The 17,818-nt window shown below is 49.4% G+C and overlaps 2 protein-coding genes across 6 annotated transcripts in view; one reads left to right on the top strand and one right to left on the bottom strand.

Moving 5' to 3' along the window:
* Positions 1-406, top strand: part of COLGALT2 (collagen beta(1-O)galactosyltransferase 2) — a 59,318-nt gene extending 58,912 nt beyond the window's left edge. Inside the window, exon 12 of the mRNA XM_054073574.1 lies at positions 117-406. Coding sequence (XP_053929549.1) covers positions 117-393 — 277 coding nt within the window. The 3' untranslated portion in view covers positions 394-406. The remainder of the gene's footprint in view (positions 1-116) is intronic.
* A 1,044-nt stretch (positions 407-1,450) lies between these two features.
* Positions 1,451-17,818, bottom strand: part of RGL1 (ral guanine nucleotide dissociation stimulator like 1) — an 80,838-nt gene continuing 64,470 nt past the window's right edge. The window contains exons 11-21 of one of the 5 annotated variants that reach the window (XM_054073569.1): positions 15,853-15,939; positions 15,637-15,669; positions 13,438-13,559; positions 12,511-12,600; positions 10,011-10,197; positions 7,881-8,336; positions 4,877-4,991; positions 3,012-4,394; positions 2,375-2,622; positions 1,696-1,954; positions 1,451-1,608 (exon numbers count right to left, since the gene is read on the bottom strand). In XM_054073569.1, coding sequence (XP_053929544.1) covers positions 4,204-4,394; positions 4,877-4,991; positions 7,881-8,336; positions 10,011-10,197; positions 12,511-12,600; positions 13,438-13,559; positions 15,637-15,669; positions 15,853-15,939 — 1,281 coding nt within the window. In that variant the 3' untranslated portion in view covers positions 1,451-1,608; positions 1,696-1,954; positions 2,375-2,622; positions 3,012-4,203. Of the gene's footprint in view, positions 1,609-1,695; positions 2,623-3,011; positions 4,395-4,876; positions 4,992-7,880; positions 8,337-10,010; positions 10,198-12,510; positions 12,601-13,437; positions 13,560-15,636; positions 15,670-15,852; positions 15,940-17,818 lie in introns of all 5 variants that reach the window. The other 4 variants (XM_054073571.1, XM_054073570.1, XM_054073568.1 and 1 more) reach the window with 4 other exon arrangements.

Genomic DNA, 17,818 nt, shown 5'->3' with positions numbered 1-17,818 from the left:
TAGAGTGCAACCCAAGGCCAGCGACTGCCTCTGCTCCGTGGGTTGGCTTTCATCTCACAGTCACAAGCAGTGAAGAACGTTCACTTCATTACTGATGATTTTTCTCTCCTCTTTAGAGCGAAGTACATGGAGTACTACGAGTCCAGAGACTTGAAAGCCTTCTCGGCAGAACCGCTGCTTGTTTACCCCACGCACTACACGGGGCAGCCGGGCTACCTCAGCGACACAGAGACCTCGACGATCTGGGACAATGAGACCGTGTCAACGGACTGGGACAGAACGCACTCCTGGAAGTCCCGGCAGCAGGGCACGATCCATAGCGATGCCCAGAATAAGGATGCTCTGCCCTCCCAGTCATCTCTTAACGCGCCGTCCTCCAGGGATGAACTCTGACTGCCCGCGTCCCGCGCGACTCTCCGGACAGCTGAACCTGCCTCACACTTTAGCTTTTCATCCTTGAAAGTTGTAGAGCAGCTCTTCATGCGGTCGTCTTCCCGCTGCTTCACGTGGTGGTTGGACCCGACTGTTACAACTCACCCAACAGCTTAGGGTGGGCCGGGAGAGGAAGGACGGAGGAGAACCAATGTTCCAGACTGGCAGAGAAAAGGCAGAGGTCTGAACAAAAGCCCTTGCAAGCTTTTGTGAAAGAGAAAATAACCTTGAATGACGTCTTTCTACAGTTCCTTGTGTAGAATACCGTATTTATAAAGATTAATATATAGAGGTGTGCAAGATGTAATACCTTTCTGGATAGCTGTAGCTGGGCTGCTGTGTAACTGTTACTCCTTGTAGGGTTGTAGGCTTTTATAACTCTCTTCGCTGTAAAAAACCGCAGGCAAGCCTTTGGGTTATTTGGTTGTGTTTTTCCAAGGGAATCAAGATGATTTCCAAACCCCGGAGCAGCACTCCTTGTCATGTCTTCTCCCTCAAGCACACGTCTATGGAAAACTGCTGCCGCCTTCCGCTCCACCAATGTCAACCCATCCAGAGAGGCCTCCCGCTCCGGGGCTGCTGTCTTGGCGTCTCCTGGAAGCCAGCAGAGAAAGCGAGGCTCGAAGGGAACGCAGGAGTCGTCAGTCCATGCCATGTCCTGCCTCAGTTTATTCCTTCAGGAAGACAAAGCGTGACAACCTGCTTGCCGGCCTGTTTAATTAGGACATAAACCCAAGCGTAGGACTTCTCGGAACTTCAGATTTGAAAAAGTTTCGTTACGAAGTGCTTGACCCCATCCTTATCAAACCAAACCAACCCGCAGTTCCGTTACCGCTGTCAGCTGTGCTGCGTCCAACAGCCGTGAGAATTGTGTGATACAGACGGAAAGGCAACTTGTCTTGGGATTTTCTTCCACGTGAGGAGCAAACCTCATCATTTTCTATTTTTTGGATTGAGTTCTAACGTACTCGCTGTTGGCTGACACGTCAGCAGGGCAGGAAAATAAACCGAACACTTACTTTAGATGTTCCTCAGAGGCCCGGTGATGGTGCACCACAGTGCTCTCAGGTCACTGGCGCGGACCCCGGCCTGCAGGCGGCTGTTGCGGTGGGACGATGCCCTCCTGGACTCGGAATCGAGGGACTCGCCTGCAGGCAGCTCTGTACGCTCGAGTGGCTGTGGTTGGGATTTTTTAAATTGCTGTTTGTTTTTAATAATTACTGATCAATGTCATGCTTTCTGCTGAAGAAAACATGTTATTACCTGTCAGCTGGTCTGATAATACATAGATCCTGGTGCAAGATGAGCACCCGTGTGTATTCTTGGTGGGTGGGAGGAGCATGTGATGATCCAGTGGGTCCTTTCCAACCCAGTGATTCTGTGAGCACTGGCTGGGAAAGCCCAGCTCAAGAGTTTATCGGCTGCGTCACTGTCAGCGAGTCACAGGCCACGTAAACGTGCCCGGTCTGTGATTACTGACTGGAAGCCGTGTTCCTTCTGCTGTCCAGGCTGGAACAAGAGCCTGTGGGACATGGTGAGTATGGCAAGGAGGTCTGCTGCGGGCCACCACGCTCAGCCCGCATCGTTCCTCCCTGATAACCTCTCTCACTTCCCCTTCAGGCCTCGCTTTACACCTGGCACGTCTGACCCGGCTGAAGCACTTGTGAGCACGGCAGTCCTAGAGATGTTGGTAAGAAGCCTACAGTGGCCTTCAGAAGCGAGACTTCTGTGAACTGGTGAGCACCCAGCATCGTGTCAGATGTCACCGTGGATACCGTGACGTGCACGTGCTCCCGAGTCTGGCAGAACAGCCAGGAGGAGCCAGCGCTGGGGGGGTGAGTCCCTTCGGCTCAGTACCACTCCTCTGACCTAACAGTTTGGTTGTCTCTCCATGTAAAGGCTCATTATGGTTACGTTGTACTTGTACAACGCAACCACATACCTGTTCCACCCTCCTGTGCTTTGTGTTCTGTTCAACGCCCACCTCCGTGTCTAGGAGAGAGACCTCTCTCTCCCCCAGCCCACACTCTGGTTACCACCCCTTCCTCTTTGGACCTGTCACGATCCCATGAAGGTGTTTTTCCGTCTCACCCGGCGCTCCTCCCTCGGTTAGGGCTGGGGGCTGGAGAGGGAAGGGGCTGGGGTCAAGCATGGCATCTCCGCTGCACCAAAGATTGGCTCCAGGCACATCTTAATAGAAAAAAAGTTTATGCAAGAAGTATACAAAGATTACAGGTAAACAATTAAAAAAACCCACCTTTTTCATATAGAACCTTTTAGAGAGAGTAATTTTTGAAATCTAGAACATTCAACGTAATACAGACATCCATACAAGCTGTGCACCGCTTGGCAAGCGACGCCGTACAGACATGAGTGCGTACGTACACCGCGACGGTGAGCTCTGAGTTCATCCTACGCAAACAAGCTCCAGGGGACAGGCAGGTGGAGGTTGTACTCTTGCCCTGGCACCGGGCAAGCGTTAAGGCTCAGCTCCAAACTCACCTTCTTCACCTTCTCCACAAAAATACAACGGGAATTCTTAAACGAATTCTTAAACGAATTCTTCAACTAGGACCTACCTGGTGCTCCTTGTAAACAGCAGTGATAAATCGTCACGTAGTGTAAAACACCGTCCAACCCAGAACTGGTTGCACCATGACTTTACCACTGATCATCAAGGATATCTGAGCCCAGTTTGGAAAATTAGTGCTACAGACCGGGTGGGGATAAAGGCCCAGCTGTGTATCAAAGGCAGTATTTGCGTTCGTTTTAACTAATACCAATGTGTCTCCAAGACATCCTCCATAAGGGCAGCTTCCAATCCAGTGTCTCATTTCTGGCTTTTTAAAGCAAAACCTCTCACGGTCCTTTCATGGAACGCTGGGTTCTGGGAAGACACTCCAGAAGTACATTGTGGTTTAAAGTTTCACAGGGAACAGATGATTAACTTCTTGATTCCGGCCGAAAGGATGTGCCCCGTCAGGAATGGTTGGACTCGACGATCCAAGAGGTCTTTTCCAACCTGGTGATTCTATGAATTCATTTCATCAGTCTGTGTAAAGAGGGAGGTGCCCGTAGATTATGCATAATAACGCTACAAGTATATAACATCTCTGGTGGTTTGGGGTCGTGCTTAAAACCCAACTGTCTCCTCTCGGTACCCGCTTTAAAAAGAACAGCTCAGGTAGTTGCCCTTCATGGCTAAAAATGGCGAGATACAAGTTCTGCTCCTGCAGAGCGACGGCACGTTACAAAGAGGTGCGTCAGTCGCTTCAGAGTACTCGATAAAAGCATCTATTTCTGTTTAATGGGTTGAAGAAAAGGGAAATAAAGGGAGGAAAAGGGAAATAAAGGGAGGAAAAGGAAAACAAAGGCAAAGGGAAACACTGAAAAAAACCATGAGCAAGGCAAACTCTACTTGTCTGGATATACTTGTCCAGCCAAGTAGCGGTTGCCTTGTTCATAAACAAAACACGGCATTCATCTCATGTCCACTCCAGTCTTTTAAAGGTGGTTTATAGTCTTTTTTGCCCACAGTTTTATAAATATAGATTTAGAACTTCTCTGTAATACTGTCACAAAGTTCCAGTCCGTAGTGTCTGTAAGTCCGTGTGTGTCCGTCTGTCCGTATCTGGCTGCCAGGGTGGAGAGATGCATCGCAGCGGCAGCTCTGCTGCAAGGACATTCGCAGTGGAGCAGTGAGGCAGGCGCCCGCGGCGATGCCGAGGACTGGCTGGTGGCAAAGTGCGGCTCTCCTCACTCCCGTCTCCCTCACAGCGTGATTTTACTGGTCCTGTTGCCCCAGTAGCGCCGTCTGGCACCTGTGCTGGGGAGGGTCAGGCTGCACCGGCTCCTCATTTTCACTCGCGCATCGCCCGGAGTCTTTTTGCGAAGGACAAAATCGAACGCTGCCTTGGTGTTCATGGCGTAGAAGACATTGGCGTTCCCTGGGATGACGAGCTCTGCAAAAGAGGGACCGGAGCAAGCGTCAGCGTTGCAGGCAGCAGAAGGAAAGCCAGGAGAGACCTGGGACTGAGCGCACAGCAGGGAGGCCGTGCCGGGCCCCTTCCCTTATCCTGCTGTGCCTCTTTAGTGTTGAGGTTTGTTCACAAACCGGGAGATGCTTGTGGCATCCGCAGCAGCTGGGCACGGCCCGGAGGCAGCGGTGCGATCCCTGGGGAGCTGAACCCCACAGCAGACGCTGCTCAGGGAGAAGGAGCTGCTGCCCCCAGGTCTACCCGGCAGCCCCCCAGTGAGCTCTGCCTGCGTAAAGCAACGTGCCGCCAGCCAGGAGCCACGGTGCCCGCGCCCCGGGCGTCGCAGGGGTTGTTCTCCCTGGCAGCCGCGACAGCACGGCAGCGGCATTGCTAACGTCGCTTTGTGTTTTACTCTCCCCTTCCAAACGCAGCAGAACTTCTGGAGCAGCAGCATTCTGCTTCTCTACCTTTGTCCTCGGCGATGACCTGTACAAGCTCGTAATCCTCAGGCGCCTCCGACTCCAGGCTGTGCTTCACCATCGCTCTCCGGATGACAGCGGGAGCTTTGTCTTGGCTGGTCAGCTGGAAAAATTAGAGTTGCAATGAGACATTCTGCTTAGTCACTCTATAGAATGATTTAATAATTAGCAGAGTTCTGCCTTTCTTCAGACCACTTGGGCTTGGAAAAACATTTCATTCCCCGCTGGGTCAATACAGGACAAAACTGCACCCGCCTGGTGAGTCAAGGTCTTCCTTGGGCCAGAGTCACTTAACCTGTGGGTGTGATTTTTAGCATTATAATGTGGTGTTTGCTAACTTTGCAGAGTTGCCTTCTTCAAGGCTGGCTCTGTCCTGCTAACGGTGTAACGGTTGCTTTGTTTCAGCAACCCATTGTCATTTCGTTTTCTGGTGCTTTCTGCATACTTGTAGGATTTTTCCTTCAACACGCAAAGCAAAAAGCAGGACAGATCAATATTAAGTGAAATCCACTTTCAAAATTTAACAAACTACATAGTGATAACATTATTGCCCTTCCTGCTGGGCCAAGAAAAGGGGTTTTTTTTGCCTCAAATATTAGTAATTACACAAAATCTACAGCGCGCTTAAATTTACAACTCGATCACTGTAAAGTAAAATTTACAGGAATTGAAGTTGTGAAAGAATGCCTCACAGTAAAAATAACTTTATGGCTCCCAGGTGAAAACAAACTGCCCTGCACTGACATTCTGGACGGTGTCACTAATGATCACAGAATAATTAGGGTTGTAAGGAACCTTAAAGCCCAACCAGTTCCAACCCCCGCCTCCCACCAGATCAGGCTGCCCATGATAATATGATAATATGATAATAAATAAGATAATATGGTAAGAGTTTAGGATGTGATTGATTGCGTCGCAAAGTGTGGGAACTCTGGGAGTTCCACACTGCTCGGAGTTTTGCTGAAAGGGGAAAGAGCTCGGCTCAAGAAGAGCTCTAAAATTTCTTAGAGGTCTCTCTACCTTTAATCTTGTCCAAAAAATTATCACTGTAAAGCAGCGCCCCCACCAGCAGCTGCAGACCCGGATATTGCCGGGGTGGTGGCAGTTCTGGGGAGAAATGGGTAGGATAGGACTGGTTGAGTAGGAGGTGTTGGGATGACCAACTTCTTAATCTTTGCCTAACCTTCAGCAGAACGTACTGCATAAGCATAGCCTACGTGCAAAGGCTTCAAAGAGGTCTTCAAAGAAGACCAGAGTCCTGAAGTCGTCTATATTTTACGAAGCTCAACCATGGCTATATTTTACTACATTAAATTTCTCTATAAAGATATATTTAAATGTGTTAGGTAGATGGAAGTGACCCTATATGTTATGTTTAATTTCAATTACCGTGACATTTACATATTCCATAAATTCTTTGCCCCGTTTAAACCCTTTCCGGTTATTTTATGAAGTAGTTTCTAATAGGAAGTGTTAGATTTGGTTGTTGGGATGGACAGGTGGACCAAATCACTCCGTGGTCCTGCTAAATACAGAATTCTTATAAGAGAGTGAGCCAGATCCATACATTATAGATGAAAATGGCATACATGAGTCTCGAATGGTACCTGCCCTGCCTGATAACTGCATGGGTATGGTCTGCTATGGGATCGGATCCAGCCCATTTGCGAAGAGCTGGAATGCACTCCAGGCATTCCAGGTCTGTATCCCACAACAGCATTTCACTATACTCCATCATTATTGGAACCAAGAGGGGATGGGCAGAAGAGAGGCTGCTGTCAAGTCCTGGTGTTGCCTGTACAAACCAAAGGGTCCATCCTGAACCTCGGGAAGCGATGGGAGGGCATCCCTCAGCCTCCCGTCAGAGCTGTTCCTATTTAACGTGACAGTCGGTAACTGAAGTACCAGGTTCTGCTCAATACTGAACACATTGTTTGTGACATGTGGTGGTTTTCTAGTTCGAGATGACAGAACTGTACTAGAAGAGACAGCAGTAAATGACAGGATCTGCGCTCCGAGCAAACACTGAGAGATGAGACGCTGTTCTAGCCATAAAAGCCCACGTAAATAGCTGCTCCATCTGTTGTTTGCAGACATCAATTAATCTGCAGTCTCCTGTGATAAATACTTCCACATCCTGCAAAGATTTCTGGCCTCATAACTGGATTTACTGCCTGCCGGGGAAGTGCTGTGCATCCGGAGCAGACGTGGGGCTCCCTCCAGAGCCTCATGCAGTCATAAGGAAAAATTTGTCTTGCCAGTAGCCAAATCCGTCCGGCCCCTGGGGAACCGCTCGCCGCAGTTTGGGGCGGTCAGACCGTTAAATCACGAGGTAACCAAAACGCACCAAGAGCTACGCTGTGTCTTTGTTCCTGCCGGGCTCTGCGGGACCTGAGGTGTTTGCTCAGCAGTTCAGTCCCCATCAGGTGCCTGCGGAGATTGTGTGCGGGCAAGGCACGTCAGCCACGGGCCCCCCTGGCCATTGCCGGCACTGCCGGAACCCCTCCATGGACCCAGCATCAACGGAAACACCCAATCACTGCTTGCTCCTGGTCTGGCAACCTTTGCTGCAGAGAGGAGCCCCACGTACAGCGCCCTGTTTCCAGAATCCAGCTCCTGGAGAAAGCTCCGCCAGGAAAACCTTGGCACAAGGCACCTTGTGTCAAAACTCACACACAAAGTCCCAACTAGAGAAAAAGCTGAAGGGCAGGAGCAGCAAGGCCTGCGCTTCATCCGAACGCTTCTGTTGTGAACTTACTCATAAAATAAAAACTTCAATTTCAAGATCAGAAACTTCCACAAAGATATTTCACCCCCCGACTCATACCATGTTCCATACGTTTTGAACTGTAACGCTTGGCATTTTCCCTTTTGAGCCAAGGTTAGATTGGTCGGCTCAGCGAATGGGTGTTTTCAAAACTAGAAGTGCATTTGTTAAGTCACCCCGGATGAAAACATCACCAAAACCATTTTGCTGTTCCACACTACTCACCAGGATGCTCTTGTACAGGTTCCCGATGTTGTTTTCTACGCTGATCCGGATGATACACGAGTCTTCGTTCTGCTGGTTGTAAACAGGAGCCGCTGCTTTTGGGGAAATGGGCATCAGGGAAACAGAGCCCTTGTCACCCTCATCGTTCATGTCGCCACCGTCGCCCTCATCGTTCTTGTTACCACCATCGCACTCGTCGACATTGTCACCCTTATCACCATCGTTGCCACTGTCACCCTCGTCGTTCTTGTCACCGCTGTCGCCCTCATTGCTTTCATCATTCTTGTCACCATCGTCACCCTCCTCGCTCCCCTCGTCGCCTTTGCCGCCCTCGTCGTCCTTGTTGCTCTTGTCATTGGAGGACAGCGGGGAAGGGCAGGAGCTTAAAGATGACACCCCCGAGGAATATGGGGCCGTGGGATGGGTGATGGAGGAGGAGGAGGACGGTTCAGAGAGCTACACAAGAGGAAGAAAGAAAAACATTGTCATGAACTGGACATTTTGTATGTCTGCATGTGCCATTCTGGAGGAAGAACGTGAGCAAGCAGAAGGCACGTACAAAACCTCGGTCACTTGCGCTCTCTTCCTGCAGGCAAACCGTGGTATTCTTGGCCTCCAGAAAATGAGAGCATCACTTGATTGATTTTGCTCTTTTGATGAAAACTTTCCCGTTCGGCGGGGTGGACACGGCGTGGCTCGCTCTTGCCTCTCAGAGGGAGAAGGCCAGGAGGTGGCAGCAGATAGAACAGAGATGACCAGGGTGTGGGGCTGGGATGGAGCAGAGGCCCTCAGGGCCACCGCTGCTCCCATGTTGGAGCCTTTATGCAAGTGAAAATGAACACGCACCTCCCTGCCTGCTGCTGCTCCTTGAATATTCCTTCCTCCTTCAAAACTGCCCTTCTCCTTCCCCGGTGGCTCAGCGGTTTGCGTTTCTCTCCATCTGCCTGGCTCAAAAACTCTGGAGAGGATCTTCCCTCTCCAGCTTGCTAAGCAAAACCTCGGTAACAACTGCCCCAGCTAACCAGTTTAAATTCCATATGGGTGCCAGCACCTGGGCATGCCTCCTGCTTCATATCGTTAAGGAACATTTAGTACAAGTTAATTAAAAACTACCCATTAGCCAAAGCCCAATAAGACACTCTGCAGCAAAGCATTCCTAGAAAGGGCTGCAACCACACAGTTCATGCAATTTAGTTGAAAGGGGATGAGTCTGCCTGGAGGAAAGACATCCCTGTGGATCCCTCTACGGGATCCCTTCTGATGGTTTCCTGCCTGTATAGTCTGTCTTGGCAGCAGGGCGCTCACGGGAGGTCAAACCCGCAGGGCTGGAGAGCTCTGACCTTACTCGCCTATCACTTGGTCAACAGCAGCTGCTCTGCCTTCCCCAGGGTTGGGATGTCGCTAACGCACACGAGTTTTCCCATCCAGAGAACACTTTTCCCAGAGCGCAGGTGCAGCTTTCCCGAGTCTGGGCTTTCCTTGGTGAGCCCACAGCTGCTAAAGGCAAATTTTCTTTTCCAGCTACAACTGATTGAGCACGATGGACACGGCAGCAGGCTGCCAACAGCAGAATAACTCATCAAACCCAAGATATTTTAGGAGGAAATGACTAGCTGTTGACCTTACTCCTCCTTCAGCTGATCCCATCTCGCCTTTCGTTTGTTTTTGGGGGCTTATAAATCCTCTGTCCATGTCACTGTTAACGCCACACTGTTGTGTGCCACGTGCGAGCGTGACACTCAGGCTCCTCACGCCACTCACCCCAGGCTCAAAGGCAGAATCGCCGCTAGCCTGCCCCGTTCCTCTCAAAAAGCGTGATGAGGAACTGAAGGAAAAGTTAACCTCATGCTTCACCGGGGCCTCACCTAAACCAAAAACACTGCCAGGCACCACGAGAAAATCTGGTTTTAGAGAAGGAGAACTTCAATCTCAGCAACATAGAAAGGATTGTGCAAAAATCTTGACTGGATTGCTTCCATTTGCACACATAAATTCCTAGAGTCTCTCCGTTCCACGAAAAGCCGTTGTTCCAGTGGAAACCAACAGGCTTGGGGGGCAAGCGTCACAGGCCATCCGCAGCATCCACAGTCTCAGGGGCTGTTGGTGCTGGTGACAAGGCCCAGGCCGTACCTTTTTCTGAGGCTCATCGGGAGTGCCGGTGGGAGCGGAGCAAATGTCCTCAGACTCGGAGTGATTGAACTCAGATGACGAAACGCTGGCTGAGTCTGTGCTTTCACCAGAGCTCCCGCCTGGAGCAGATTTGGGTTGTTCTTTGCTGGGTGTGCTACTGGCGACCACCTCGGAGCCTAGAATGAGCCTAGTATAGAAAAGAAAACATACCCGTCAGTCGGTGAAAGCAGAGCAGAGCTGGGCTGAGCAGAGCCAACACTTGGTTCAAAAACCTTAGCTATTGTTTTCATTTCCTATCTTGAGGCCTATTGTTTTCATTTCCTCTGTGTTTATAGGGTTTGTCAAGAGAGTTTGTTACGCACTATCCCAACGCCTCCTTGCCCAAGCGCACCCCCCGGTGCAAGGCCAAATTCAGAGCGGACATCCAAGTATCACAACCGAGACTCCGCTTCAGTCCACTCCATCTTTAGACTCCCTCGCCAGGAAGCGACTGATCCCAAACCCAATGCCTTCACACACCACGGGCTGAGGGGCAGGTGAGAGGCTGGCGGCTGGCTCCACCAGCTCTGCACGGCACCGGCACACCCTGGAATCTCAGACCTACGCAGTCGCCGCGAGGGAGTGAAACACTGCCTGAAAGGCAACGCGTGGCCATGCACCAGGCAAAGGTCTTCAAAAAGCAAATTCATCCCCGCTGCGAATTCTTTCGCTCAATAAAGATGCCACAGATACCGGTTTCTCTCTTAAGAGTCTGAATGGACACGTAGGCAATAAGGTCACACAAAGGTGTAAATTACAGGCTCTCCCTCTCCGAGACTCTTTCTAAATGCAGGTCAAGTAAATTTAAAGGAGTGTCAAAGGAAACAAACTTGCATAATATATAAGGTAGCGAAGCAAGGAGAATGAGATGTTATGTCAGCAAGCAGCTCGTGATTTAAAACAATTTAGAGAGGTGTCACTCTGTTTCCAGGATGAATTACGCCAGTCTTTTCTACAGTATTAATTTGCAAAATACAGTCAGAGTGCAGATGAAACAATTCTTTAGACAAAGACTGCGCAGCGCAAACAAACTCCATACAGTAAATTATAATACTACAGCACTGAAACCCAGTTCAGAAACAAAGACAATAAAGCCTGTGCTCCGCAGTGACGATTACGCACAGCTTAGGCACGCGTCAAGGAGACACAAGCGAGAGGCCACCAAGACTTCTGGCATGGTCCTCTTCAAAGCTCAGGTTCTCGTAGCACATCACTGCCACCTCGGCTGGACTAATCGAAACACTTGATAGTCAACAGCTGCCCAGATTTTTTAGCGTATCAGAACTCAAAGCTCTAGATTGAAAACATCTCTTCTTTCAGACCCGAACCTGTAGTAGTGCTGACGTGAACTGAGTGGCTGCTCTGAGGGTACCAGGTACAAGAACCAAGCAGGGAAGGACGCTTAAGAGCCAACTGTGCTGTTAAAATCACCATTTCCCTCCTCACCTTCATCATGCCACTGGTACGAGGGAGTCCTTTCATATCTCCTCTCACATCAGGCTCAAATTTCTCACCTTTAATACACTCGTACCTCAGTCCTTGAGCTCTGCTTTCATTCCCCGCAGCTTTCCCTCAATTCCTGCCAGGCTATTATTTCCCGTGTCTGCTTAGCTCTGTGCCCTGCTCTCCACCCACCTCCTGTTTGAATCTCTGTGTTATTGGAATAAAGAGGACCACATCCCCATGATATTTTCCTTCTCTACCCTGAAGGCAGTTCGGCACATTGTTTCTATTAAGAAATGCCTTTTTGCTAACCTTGATTTTCATCCTGAAATACTGCAAGGAGTTTTTGCATGCGTGTAGCAAATTAGAGTAATAACAGGCCAGACTTTATCCTCATTTACTCAGTTTTGTTGGAAATTTGTTACACAATAGGTATTATTTGCAATCCAGCACTAAAATTCTTCCTTCTTCTGACACCTTAGAGAGGTTAATTTGTTTCCAATCTCTCATCACTAGTTACTAGTAATCCTCATAACTACTTGTAACAACAGAATCACAGAACTGTAGAATAGTTTGGGTTGAAAGGGACATTAAAGATCATTTAATTCCAACGCCCCTGCCATGGGCAGGGACACCTCCCACTGGCTCAGGCTGCCCAAGGCCCATCCAACCTGGCCTGGAACACCTCCAGGGATGGGGCAGCCACACCTTCCCTGGGCAACCTGGGCCAGGGCCTCACCACCCTCACAGTGAAGAAATTCCTCCTTCTGTCCAGTCTCAATCTGCCCCTCTCCAGTTTATCCCCACTGCCCCTCGTCCTGTCACTCCAAACCTTTGGGAACAGTCCCTCCCCACTTTCAGACACAAGGAAGCTTTTCTAGCTGACGATATCTCCTTGACGTAGCGCAGTGGTCTGGATCCCCAGCCAGGTTTTTCAGCTGGCGAAATGAGTACTGCCTGTTCGATATATTCGGGTTCATATTAACACACCAAATGCCCTTTGCCCCGTGGTACTCACAGACTGAACCTCTTCACCACGCTTTTCCGAGATCTTGGAGAGGTGGCGCAAGCGTCAGCGGCTGCTTCGATCTCACTTGCACGTCTGTAGCTGCAGAACAGAGGGCACTGAGTTAATTATCACAGACAACACTTTTAGTTATATATCTCAAAGTAGCAACATTCAAGAAAGGCGAAAAACATTCAGTTATTCCCACTTCACAGAAGGTTCACAAAGAGGAGAACGTGGCTCTGTCCATGTTGTACCGTAGTGAAGGGGATATTTCACCTCTTTATTTTGGTTCAAAAACTAGTGCTGTACCAAGAAAATGCTTAACATGTGAATCTTGGGTAAGATGACTTTTTCCCCAGCACAATGAATTATGGATCTGTGCTTACGCTCTTAGCGCAGCAGAGTGGTATTCAAATACCAAGTGGAGATACTAAAACCCTATAAATAAATTGCCCTGGGTCGGTCTAGCAGCATGTGCAGCAGCAGAAAACTCAGCAGGACTGCAAAACCCACCTTAAATGCCTGGAGACATTTATCTGGTGAGCACTCAGCGAGCTCGGCGTTGCCTTGGCTACCTGCTGCCCGCATCCGCCAGCCAAACAGGGCGTGCAGCTTGACATCACTCTAGGATTGTCTTCTGAGCAGCTGTCTGGCCATACAGGCAGCCCAGGCACCACAGACTTATCCTATTACAAAGTCAGAAGCCTCCTTTCCAATCTCACAACTCAGAAGCCTCCTTTCCAATCTCACAACTAAACCCCGCTAAGCGTTCGACAGGTTTCTACAGCCGTTTAGCAGAAAGCAGATGTTATTTCTCCTCACCTCCAGCAGCAGAACATGGAAGTTCCTGTTAGGATAGCTAAAGGCTGACACAACCGACCTGCAGGTGACTGGGAGTAAGAAAAGCCTGCTTGGCCAGCTGGATGGAGAACCTACCTCTCATCCTCAGACAAATGCTGCTGTCTCCAGAACCACTGGATGAAGTTTCGGTCTGGTGTCATGCAGTAGTTGTTACACGCAGACTGTAAGAGCTTGATTTGGGCAATTACTTCAAATTCCTATGAAAATAAACAATCAAATGGGAGTTTTCATTATAGAACAAGATGAAACCAGGCACATCCACACACTAAACACATGCAACAACAGATTGTTGCGGTTTGAGCTAAATTAGAGTCAGTTTCCTGACTCTCATTCAGTCTCACCTAAATGACTTCATTCTCTGAACGCAAACTGCGTGTTTTCAGGCAGTTTCCCCCAAGCAGTGATAACACTGCGATGCACAAAGGCCAATGTTAACACATTTATTCCTGAAACCAAGGCCGTCCTTCAGCTGGTGAAAAAAGCCACCCCTGCAGTGAGGGGTGGACAGGACAGGCGACCCCAACCTGACCAGCAGAGGACTCCATCCCATATGCATCACACACAGGATAAAACTGAGAGACCACGAGGGTCGGCCCCCTCTTCTGCAATGGCCAACATCCAGTGAGGACCTCGCCTGTCTGTTGCTCCTGATCCCAGATCCGTGCATTCCCAAATCCAGTTCCTAAGCTAAGCTCCCTCCTGGGCGCGGACCCTTTCCCCTGTGTCTGCTCTGCGTGGTGGCGTACGGTCATCGAGGGGTGGGGTGTAATATATTTGTATATATTTTATTGCTTTCTAATTATTTTCATCATTCTCATCACTTCATTAAAGCAGTAGTTTTAGTTTCTAATCCACAAGTCTTTTTCCTCTCCTTTTGCTTTCCCTGGGGATAGGAGAAAGGGGAAATGGGAGCCCAACTGCACCGTTTTAGCTGCCAAAATTACCCAGATGGGGGCTAATTCGTGACACAGACGCAGGACAAACTCGGTTTGACCTGAAGTTCAGTTTCAGTTGAGTAACTGCCTATTTCAAGAACCAGTTTTTCAAAAACGTGAAGTCCTTCCCCTACGTCCACATCTGTAACGTGCACTGAAATGTGAACATTTTATCAGATCCGCACATATAAGAAGAATAACACAAGGAACCACGATTCACCACCGAGCCTTCCCAAGGACTAACTGAAGTGCGATGCCGCTGCAAACCCACCAAAGAGCAGCACTGCTGGTTGTTCCTCTAGGAACACGGGTGACAAAGGGTCACAAATTCTTCAGTTTACCCTACCAGGGCAGCTCTAAGAGAAGAGCTGCACTTGGGCGGCTCTCGGGCAGCAAGCAAGGTAATTTAGGGGTGCCGGGGATGAAAGAGAGCCTGATCCTCCCTGGCTTTGCATGTTGTGCACTTGCACCAGAGGAATATAAAATGCTACCCTTAATACTCGTGACTAGAATCCCCTGCTCCTCTGTAGCTCCACTTGCACACGCACTTCGTCAAGCTAATTCTCAGCCCTCCCTCAGCGTGAGAGCAGGTTATGGAATCCGGATGCAGGAATGAGGGTGAGCACTTGGTTCAGAGTGTGGCTTTGCCACGGGGTTGTACGAGGCTGGACTGGTGACCATGGACAAGCTCGTGTATGGTGTTATTAGCATCTCGAGCTGTGCAGTTACATGTACAAGGCGAGGCCAAGGAGTGGTCTGGAGAGTAGGGAGCAGTTAAGGGAAGGAAATAGCTCCATCACAGCCAAATCCAAGGCTGCTTTCAGCCCAGGACAGAGATCTGGCACGACTTCACTGTGACAGATGAAGCCTTGGTACCTGTACTCCTACACAGCACTACTTCCCTCTGACCGTGAAGGATAAGGCTGAAAGCAAAGCCTGACGGCATTTATTTCTCAGTCCCCTGTGCCCTCTCCGCAGCCTTTCCCCCAGTTTACTGCAGCAGAAGGAAGACCTTTACAAACTCGGTCTTCTGAAAGCAAAGGTCTCGTGCCACCACGTCTGACTCAACACACGGGACGTGCACACGGAACACATTCCCGTGAACACCAAACGGAGGGAACAGGCGTGCCTGCAGCTCATCCTCCCCTACTGCACACATCTAAAAGGCAGGTTCCTGTCCTGCGCCACCCCTCGCAGTTGGGCAAAGCCTCACAGCATCGCCGGGATCTGGTCTTTCCTCATCAAATCGCATTAAAAGTAGCGACTGTTGCGTTCGCTCAAGAGAACGCTCTGCAAGAGGGCGCCACTACACTAAAAAACCACAGAACATTCAACTTACCCTTCGCCTCTTCTCAAAATTTATCAGGCCACCCTGTTGGAAGGAAAGAGAAGGGATCAGAGGAGAAGAGCCCACGCTCAGTTGAATTTAATCCCAAACGGGACGAAGCAGCAAGGCTAATGTAAAGCACACACCTGCCCTGAGCAAGGACCTTCTAAAAATGCCTGTTTCCAGGCAGGGAGGATATTTAGAATTCAAAACATTGCCCCAAATTACCTCGACATAGTCTGGAAGAGCCGTGTCAAGCATGATGAGATCGGTGAGGAAGGTACCAAGATAAGGTACGGTGCCTTGCATCAACCCCTGCAAACCATTAGAGCGACAGTGGGTTAATTGGCTGAGAAACGGTAATAAAAGTTGCTTAACCAAACAGTGGACTTCCAACATTATGTTTTCTCTCATTGCATCATTCTCAGTATCTAATCTAGAATTTAAATCACATTCTAAGGAGAGCAGGATGCTCTCGCAGATACTGCCAAGTGGTTTTACGTTACAGTATTGCCACCACACGCTGAGTCTAAGGGCAGGTGAGCAGGAACCCCTGCAGGGACGGGGTCCCTGGGTCACCTGGGGAAGAGGAAGGGCTGGGCAATGGTCCTGCCCAGCCTGTGGAAGCAGTTTCTCTCTCTGCTTCGTCCCAGTGGATTTTTTACCTAATGACGTTGTTATGCCACGTGACAGTCAAACCAAACGACAGGTTTTTCCTCCAAGAAGTGGCCGCCTCCAGCCCATTCCCCAGCAATCCACCGCACTTTAATAGTAATTATTCACATTTTAGACTTTATCTAGACTGCTGGCAGTTGTAGCATTCATGTCGCTGCTACACTCGTGAAGGAAATACTTGGTCTTACCATCCAAAAGGATCTGCATTTTTCCCCGTCAATTAAATAGACAAACAAAAATTCATATTCAGCACTTCTGCCTCCCAGATTTCTCTCCCTCTGTCCTTTTAAAGCTTTGCCAACTTTGAGACAAAAGCCATTTTCACCACCAGCCTGGAAACTGGACACATTTTACAAAGCAATCTCTGTAGAAGACTGTGCAATTTTCCAGCTGGTATGATTGAAGCTTCATGAGCTCGTTTAAAAATAAATGAGATTCCTGCTCTGCCCAGAGCTAATTTTCTTTATCATAAGGATTCCAGTATTTACATTGTGTTTTACTACATGAAAATGGAGCTGTTTCCCCATATTTCTCTCTAAAGAGTAACAAGAGTAGTTAATGGAATTCTTTCATGTAGGACAGAAAGAAGATGGTTGAAAACGATGTGTTTATATTCATCAATTACTTATTACCCTTTTATACGACTTGAAACTAAGGCCAAACCCTTGGCTCAGCGTCCATCCCCCACAGCTGGATGGGATCTGAAGCCAATGCAAGCAGGGATGGGAGCAGCTGGCCTCTGCACCCCGTTATCCCGCTGGAGGGCATGGGGGACCAGATTGCGGCCCCCGCGTCCATCTACCGAATCCTGAACTCTTTGAGCGTTCCCAGCACCAGGTCACTGACAGTGGTGCTTTGCATATCCATTTCCTCCGGCATTTCAGTACCCAGGCAGAGTAAAAGCCCAGTTGGGCTGCACTAAAAACCAAAGCCTTGGCAGCTCAGCGTAGGCCATACCGCAGGATCTGGGGTCGGCACGAATCCCACCGTCACTGTTTCTAAAGACAGACGTAACCATGTGTGGGAGCAGATATATACACACACACATGCACAAATTATACATGCGCACATAATAGTATCATCCACAGCACAGGGAAAACAGAGCTTTGGGCACATATTTACAGGGACAAACACTCTGACTGCATATTCAGTCTAAATGTTTCGGTTCACTTGCTTTGCACCCGTCAATAGCATTGATGGAACTGTTTTGCTGGACAGAAGGCACATTCGAGAGCGTCACCTACTGCACATTCGCTTTGTTAATTATAGAATGGTTTGAGTTGGAAGGGACCTCAAAGATCACCCAGTTCCAACCCCCTGCCATGGGCAGGGACACCTCCCACTGGCTCAGGCTGCCCAAGGCCCATCCAACCTGGCCTGGAACACCTCCAGGGATGGGGCAGCCACACCTTCCCTGGGCAACCTGGGCCAGGGCCTCACCGCTCTCATGGTGAAGAAATTCCTCCTTCTGTCCAGTCTAAATCTGCCCCTCTCCAGTTTATACCCATTGCCCCTCGTC

The sequence above is a fragment of the Cuculus canorus genome, chromosome 8 (genome assembly GCF_017976375.1).
Source record: "Cuculus canorus isolate bCucCan1 chromosome 8, bCucCan1.pri, whole genome shotgun sequence".
In the NCBI taxonomy this organism is placed as follows: domain Eukaryota; kingdom Metazoa; phylum Chordata; class Aves; order Cuculiformes; family Cuculidae; genus Cuculus; species Cuculus canorus.
The sequence above is the reverse complement of the archived record's forward strand: the minus strand, read 5'-3'. Positions and strand labels throughout refer to the sequence as shown.